Below are 8,186 nucleotides of genomic sequence, written 5' to 3' on the forward strand. Positions count from 1 at the left end.
GAAATTTACTCTTTTTTTTTTAAGAATAATGCTAGAGGTACAACACATATCGTGTACAACGATATTTACAACAAATATATCGTGAGATTTTACTATTATGTCGCGATATTTTACATTCAATTTATCATGAGATTTTGATAAATGAAATTTTTGTATTGATTTTTTTGTGTTGTACAAATTGATGTACAAATTTGATTGTACATGTAGCATTGCTATTTTTTTATTACCACCCTGAATTTATTATTATTTTTTTTAGAAGATTACCACCCTGAACTTGATGGTCATGTTACTCAACTTAAATTGTAAATATTTTTATAGACTCATATTTCACAACAGTTGTAAGTAATTAACTCCATCTAGCTCAAGGTCGAATTCCACACAGTTTTTTTTTTTTTTTGGTATATTTGTATATTTTCTTAGCGTTATAACAATCAAAATGAGTTTTGGTAAGAATATTGACACGTCCGGCATGATAATATATAGCAAGTTTTGTGTTCATGAACTGATTTGCATTAATTTGGTGCAAACTTTTGAGATTTGTACTTCAAATAATTCCAGTTTCATAACGTTTGACAATATTATATGGGGCAGTTAACTTTGGACAAAAGACAAGAACAAAGTAATAGCGGATTATGGTCAAGAAAGTTTCTCCCCGGGCAGTTTATTTTTATCTTTGGGAGCGAAGTACAATATAATATTTGGATACCCAATACCTTTGATTTGTTCTTTTGTCTGGTTAGGCATCTTAGTCAACTGTCATAAAATGCAAATCATCCAATGTACCATCCCATTTCTTCCTTATAAACAAACTTTGGTATATATTTCGTCTCTTTCAGAATATAATTCAAAATGGGGAACACGAAGAGTTTCTGGAAAATGGGTTCAAGAATTCTTGTGGGCTTGCTGATTATTGCTGCTCAGATTCTAGCTGTGTTTCCACTCACGGACAGTAATGATCGTACGTTGTTTTCACGGTTATAATGTTTGTGCGACAAATGTTTCTGTTTTCAAGATTTATTGTTTTGACCCGTTAAAGTCGGGTCACACTCACACACGAACAGTTGTTTGATTTTGGTATGACTTGAGGTTTTATTTATATTGTTGATTGGCGTCGGTCATGTGTATGTACTGGAATTTCCCAGATCATTTGAAGCATGATAATAGTTAAAGAAACAGATGATATTTGTGGCTTAAAAATGGAAAGTCAGGAAGATTTTCGGGCGAATTTGATTATATTTGATGAGGCTATTGGCTAATTTGAGGCAAAGATCAAGTCTTTATGAAATGATAGAATCCAATTTTTCCTTTTTCTGATTGGAGTCGAACAACTATAGAATCCTCCTCTCGATTTTTCTTACAGTTGCTGCTCTAAATGCACTAAAATCTATCTGGAATAACCTGCCACCGAACTGGGTGGGGGCTGATCCTTGTGGCAGGAAATGGGATGGAATTAATTGCACTGATTCCCGTGTGACATCACTGTGAGTTTTGGACTTTTAATGCGATGACTTCCCCGACGTTATGTTTTGTGTTTTATGCCTCACGGTGGCTTCACTTGCAGGATGTTAGCAGGAACAGGCTTGGAAGGTAGCGATTTCAGTGACATTTCATCGTTGACAGCTTTACAGTTTTTGTATGTTCCTCTGTTTTTTCTGTTTTCTTTTTGGCTAACAGGTCCTTCTATACTGGCATATTGTGTTTACTTCCCAATAGTTGGTACCTAATCCGTGTTACAAGAATCAATATGAACCACGATCTGTTCACAATAAATTTGGACTGAGTGTCTACTATTACACCAATTGCTTATGATAACGGTGCAACTCAATTGCTTAAAATTGTACAACAACCGAGTCAGCTCACTTCAAGCAGAGTGTAACGTAGGCAGCCATACAATACAACAAATGTAATTTTTCCTTTCCAACAAGTAATATTTTGTACGATATCGACCTCTGTGCTCATCAATGTGCCGTTTGTGTAGTTACACTTCCAGCCATTATTTGGTGGAATTGAAGCTTAGGTCATTTAACATCCTTTTAGAATATAAGTGTGGGTTTCAGAGCACAAAAATCTGATGTTGTATATCATAATGTTTATTGTCCAATGCAGTCTTACTGCCACCACATTGAACTCTAAAATACACATCACCCGTCATTTCCTAACAATGTGTTTCTTCTTGACGTAGGGATCTTTCGAACAACATTGGTCTCTCTGGGATTCTTCCTCCTTCGATTGGGAACTTGCAAAGCCTTACGATTCTGTAAGGATGACCCTTATCTTTTGCATTGCATGGACATCTTGATTAAGCCCAGAAATTGAAAATACTTGTTTTTGTTGCTTGTAGAATTTTGGTTGGTTGCAGCTTTTCCGGTCCCATTCCAGATTCTATAGGATCTCTGCCCCAGTTGGTCTTTCTGTGAGTTCCTAGTTTCTTGAGTATTTCTTTGACATTTGACAATCCCCAGGATTTGATGAGTGCTTATTTTTAAAGAAATTTTTCTAAATAAATATGTTGATTTTGTGTTATTGTTGTTTAGCTTGGGATATTTTATTTATGGCACGTACTTTGTCATTATACAGATCTCTGAACTCTAATAGCTTCACTGGCTCGATTCCGCCTTCTATTGGAAATTTATCTCGGCTTTCCTGGCTGGATCTGAGTCAAAACAAGCTTACGGGTACTATTCCAGTCTCTACCGAAACTGCATCTGGTTTGGATAAGCTACTCCGTGCTAGACACTTGTATGCGTTCTCTCTCTTAAGCATCAACTCTTTCCTATCTACATTTTGTCCATAGGTTCATCATTGGCTATCTAACTATCGATTATTTTGCAGCCACTTTTCCATGAATCAAATTTCTGGGCCCATCCCTGATCAACTCTTCAGTCCCAATATGAACCTGATACATGCGTGAGTTTGCGCAATGCCTATGTTCTCATTGTGTTCATTATGATTGTACCTATTGTAGATTTGCGAACTGTATGCATGTTATCATTAGCTATAACTTTAGATACTGCAACAAAAACTAAATCCCACACTTTTGCCGTTGCATTGGCATCTTTTGTGAACAAGTCATTTGCCTTTTCAGTTTAATTGATGATATGCTTTTGTAACTTAGGATATTCGACAATAACAAACTCACCGGGAATATACCCCTATCTCTTGGATATGTAAAGACATTGGAGGTCGTGTGAGTATCTTCGTTGCACCCGTTATCGTACTACTGTCCTTTTTTTGCCCTCAAAGTTCACTATGATTTTTTTTTTCCATCGGATTTTGGGATACAGGCGTTTTGATTGGAATACTCTGGATGGATCCATTCCTTCAAACCTCGGGAATCTTACAAGTCTAAATGAGCTGTAAGGGAAATAAAAATTGATTTAGTATACATATATCGACTCTCCCACAAGTAGAAAGTTATGCAAAATGTCAATCTTTGAATGATTAAACTTGTTTTTTTTGCATCTTCTCCAGGCACTTGTCTAATAATTATTTCAATGGAAGTATTCCCAACCTCACTGGCATGAATGTTCTACAATATGTGTAAGTGGCTACCAATTATCAAAATCTCAAATTTCACAAGACCTGCAATAATTGTTTATGTTTCTGGGAAATGTTTATTTTTTAGAGATGCAAACTAACACATATTCATGTTATATTTCATAATTATTTCCTAAAAATAAATTTCACATTCCCTATATTCAACTTTTTTTAATGTTTTCAGAAGTACTAAGACATAACCAGGCACACCCTTAGTTTTTATGAATATGAAGATCACTAATAAAAGTGAAAACCATGTGCTCTATATCAATTTTGAATTTATTTTTATTGCTCACGGTTTAGATCCTCTAATGCTTTCATTGTCTAATTAAGATTCATATGATTACAGTCACAGTTACCCTACTGATCAACTCTCTTGGGAATTGCAGGGACATGAGTAATAACAGTTTTAATGCATCGGAAGTGCCACAATGGTTCACCAGCCTCCAGTCTTTAACCACATTGTATGCCATTTTGTTGCTTGAAACATATTGGTCATTATATCATCAAATTTCATTTAAAAAATGGCATCTTGTGACATGCTTCCCCAGTTTCAGAAATTTTTTTTCATATAAGAATTGCATAATTGTGTACCATTTTTGCATAAAACTCTTCATGTGGATAATGTATAAGCAACTGTTGCACAGGATGATGGAGAACACAACGCTTCAAGGACAAATTCCGGTTAACATCTTTAGCCTTCCTCAACTGGAGACATTGTAAGTCTCATGCACGTAACCAGTTTTAATTTGTTTAAAGTTGGAGAACATTATATATTTGGTTATAGTTATTGCTGGTCTCAGGTAGATATTTGTTGTGCAGGGTGCTTGGAAACAATAAACTTAATGGAACCTTAGACATTGGCAGCAGCTATAGCAGCAACTTGAATCTTGATTTGCAGAATAATGTCATCACCGACTTTAAGCAGAAAACAGATTACAATCTGACGCTAACGTAAGCTAGCTTTTAGTTCAAAGTTTGTTGTCATATATGCAATCAGACTCTTTGATGGGGGAAAGATAGCCATAAGGATAGTTTTTCCTGTTGAAATACAATAATTTTTCATATGTGATTTCTTGAATATGGTAAATAGTTTTAGGTTGTATTGTACATGATTACATTTCTTCTCCTCAGTTTTTTGCCTCTCTCGCAGGCTTGTTGGTAATCCCATTTGTACTACAGCTGGTGCAACACAAAAGTTTTGTGTGATTGAGAAGCAGAACAATAGCTTTTCATCACCGAATAATTGCGGGGGAAAGTCATGCCGCAGAGATGAAGCTTTGAGTCCCACTTGTCAATGTTCCCATCCATATACGGGGACACTTCACTTTTTTTCCTTTTCCTTCACAGATCTCCAAAATTCAACTTATTACAATGTCCTTCATGGGTCTATAATGTCTGTTCTTCTCGCCAATGGGCTTCCAGTTGATTCAGTTATTCTTAGCAATCCAACTATCAACATTAATTCCTACCTAGAGATCTCACTGCAACTATTTCCTTCTGGACAAGATGCATTCAATAGAACATCAGTTTCAATGATTGGTTTCCTTCTCAATCGCCAACCTTTCGAAATCAAATATTATGGACCATTCTTCTTCATCGATGAACCATATTGTTGTTTTGCAGGTAACTTCATCTATGCTTACAAATGCAAACACCTAAGGATTATTGTTATTTTTTCTACGTGATAATTAGGGACGCCGATGAGTCGAGGTCAAGTCGAACTCAACGCATAGAAACATCACGCTAAACTCGCCCTCAGATTGAGCTCACAAAATTTATTATAAATACTTTTCTGAGTTTAGGTCTTGAGTCTGGCTCATAAGACTTTGTAATACAGTGTATATATAATGCTTCTAAGCTCACGACCTGACTCACAAACTTATGAACAGATATATTGAGTTTGAAACAAACTGGTATTCATGGAAGAATTTTGGCTTTATTAACTCGGCCTCGAAAAATCTTATGTTGATTAAACTCAAGTTGAGTCGGAATGCGAGCGGGCTCAACCCCCCTTCAACTACAAGGGGATAAAACATTTCTATCTAATATACTCTATGGATTAGTAACTTTAGTTATTACCTTCAGGGTCCAACAAGTCGTCAAATACTGGCCTTATCATTGGGGTAGTGGTTGGCGGTACTGTTCTTGTGATCCTGATTTGCTTGGCTGGAATTTATGCTATTCGGCAGAAGAAAAAAGCAAAAAGAGCATTTGAACAGAGCAACCCCTTTGGTAAGATTAGTTCTTCACTTCCAACTTCAAATAGTCAAGCTGATCAAATTGGGTACTCTTAAATAAAATATAACCACGTCGTTGTGTGGATGCAGCTTCTTGGGACCCTGAAAAAGAAAGTGGTGCTGTGCCACAGCTTCAGGGAGCGAAATGGTTTTCCTTTGAAGATCTTAGAAAATGTACGGACAATTTTTCAGACTCAAATTGCATTGGAATTGGAGGTTATGGAAAGGTTGGTTGTAATAGATTTGACTTCTTGGATCACATTCTGATATGTTAGTTGATGCTCACCACAATTTCTGGAATAAACTGCACATTTACTGCTAAATGTATGATTCCTAGAATTTTTCTTGTTCTCACACGCAAACAATATAAAACTGCCTGTGTTCCGTCCGTGTAGAGTTTAAATTGGTAAAATTTTGATGCTTGGAGTAATTTTTAATGCTTAGCATACATTCGAAGCAGCCTGCATCAAAGTTGCTAATTGATTCAAGTTGAGCCTCAGTAATCCCTCGTTAGATATTAATGGGGACTTGTTTAAAAGATAATTTGCGTCCTGTGCTGCAAAAAATGAATAAATTATGTGTTTTATGCACGGACAGGTTTACAAGGGGACCATTGGTTCTGGGCAATTAGTAGCAATCAAACGAGCTCAACAAGGTTCGATGCAAGGGGCTCATGAGTTTAAAACAGAGATTGAACTTTTGTCAAGAATCCATCATAAGAATGTTGTCAGCCTTGTGGGATTCTGTTACGAGCAAGGCGAGCAAATGCTGATCTATGAGTATATATCCAATGGTACACTTAGAGATTGTCTTTCAGGTAACAATCCCAATTCTTGGTTTTATTTGAATCATGAAAAGTAATCCTTCTCATCTCATTTTCACAAGAACCAACTCTATTTTGAGAATGAATGTCTTGGCCCCTAAATGTCATGTGCTCGTAGAACGATGTGCAGTGCTTGCTTGGTCCACCATTTTAATTTGTAATATTTTACAGGGAAGTTGGGATTCGGGTTGGACTGGAATCAAAGACTGAGAATAGCCCTTGATGCTGCCAGAGGTCTGTCGTACTTGCATGAACTTGCCGACCCCCCAATCATTCACAGGGATGTTAAGTCGACCAACATTCTACTAGATGACCATTTGATTGCAAAAGTTGCCGACTTTGGTCTATCAAAACTCTTGGGTGACACTGGAAAGGGTTATGTCACAACACAAGTCAAAGGGACATTGGTATGTAATCTCTAAATCTCGGAATGCAACCAAATATTTAATTTGTGATGTTATCTATTAAAATAATTAAATCGATCCTCTTTGCTGTAGGGGTACATGGATCCTGAATATTACATGACACAACAATTAACTGAAAAAAGTGATGTATATAGTTTTGGAGTGGTATTACTAGAGTTGGTAACGGCAAGACCACCAATACAACATGGAAAACACATTGTAAGACTAGTCCAAGACGCTAGGGGAAATCAAAGAGAGCTTCAAAATCTTGATCAAACCATTGATCCAACCCTAGGATCGGCAACAAAACTTACCGGGCTACAGAAGTTCTTAGATATGGCAATGAGTTGTGTTAAAGAATCTGCAACTGATAGGCCTACAATGGGAGAGGTAGTCAGAGAAATCGAGAATATAATGGAGTTGGCTAAGTTTGACAAGAAATCGGACACAGGATACAATTCATCTAGCTACGAGGAAACAACAGATGAAAGTCCTCTGCATTCGAGCACCGTGGAGGGATATGATGTTAGCTATGGTTCGTTCCCTTTTCATGTAGAACGCCGTTGATTGTATTGTTTCTCTTCATACGCTACACAATTTTTTGGTTCTTGATTCTGAATGGCTTTTTTTTTTTCGTTAATGTTCATTCAGAGTCAATAATATTGTTCATTTCATTTGTGTGATCAGCCAACTTTGTGTGGATTATGCATGATGTTGAACAGATTTTGTGATTACTGTTGTAAATTATACAGAACATAGTCACAGTTTGCCAACAAGTAATGTTAGTGTGCTTTTGATTTTTGGTTTTATTCAGAAAAATACCATATCTTGAATGTTGACAATCATTATGTTGCTTGCCGCATGTTTTGTGGAAATTTGTGTCCACTTCAAATCCAATGAAGTGTCAGCGATTGACGTCCGTGTAAATAACATGAAATGAAGTGCAATTTAAATCGTCTTTAAAATTTTTTTACGGCCGTACTATCTCATTAACCGTCCTAAACTAACTAAATTTTTTTTGAAATAAAGCTCGTCTTATCGGTATAAGCAATATCTCATGGAGTCTTATGTTTAATAGTGTGACTAGTAAATGTGAGACAAATTACGATTAAAGATTCAAACGTTCAAAAGAATTCAAGAACCTTTCTTCCCTGCATTTGAATATTGTATATACAAATAGAC

At 36.3% G+C, this 8,186-nt stretch overlaps 1 protein-coding gene across 1 annotated transcript; it reads left to right on the top strand.

Moving 5' to 3' along the window:
• Window positions 1–750: 750 nt before the first annotated feature.
• On the top strand, window positions 751–7,813 carry LOC140881118 (leucine-rich repeat receptor protein kinase HPCA1-like). The gene is made up of 19 exons (XM_073286166.1): window positions 751–958; window positions 1,361–1,481; window positions 1,562–1,633; window positions 2,183–2,257; window positions 2,342–2,413; window positions 2,578–2,739; window positions 2,833–2,907; window positions 3,116–3,187; window positions 3,285–3,356; window positions 3,472–3,540; window positions 3,927–4,001; window positions 4,185–4,256; window positions 4,360–4,491; window positions 4,691–5,163; window positions 5,626–5,772; window positions 5,868–6,004; window positions 6,375–6,594; window positions 6,772–7,007; window positions 7,098–7,813. The coding sequence occupies exons 1-19, from the start codon at window positions 850–852 to the stop codon at window positions 7,569–7,571; spliced, it is 2,865 nt and encodes a 954-aa protein (XP_073142267.1). The 5' UTR covers window positions 751–849; the 3' UTR covers window positions 7,572–7,813.
• The last annotated feature ends 373 nt before the right edge of the window (window positions 7,814–8,186 follow it).

This window comes from Henckelia pumila, chromosome 2, assembly GCF_033568475.1.
Source record: "Henckelia pumila isolate YLH828 chromosome 2, ASM3356847v2, whole genome shotgun sequence".
Classification (NCBI taxonomy): domain Eukaryota; kingdom Viridiplantae; phylum Streptophyta; class Magnoliopsida; order Lamiales; family Gesneriaceae; genus Henckelia; species Henckelia pumila.

Bases quoted from the DNA above. Each gene is read 5' to 3' on its own strand.
- LOC140881118 (XM_073286166.1), top strand. From the start codon at position 850: ATGGGGAACACGAAGAGTTTCTGGAAAATGGGTTCAAGAATTCTTGTG. The intron at 3,541-3,926 runs GTAAGTGGCTAC...TGGGAATTGCAG, and splicing joins ATGAATGTTCTACAATATGT to GGACATGAGTAATAACAGTT. The intron at 4,492-4,690 runs GTAAGCTAGCTT...CCTCTCTCGCAG, and splicing joins GATTACAATCTGACGCTAAC to GCTTGTTGGTAATCCCATTT.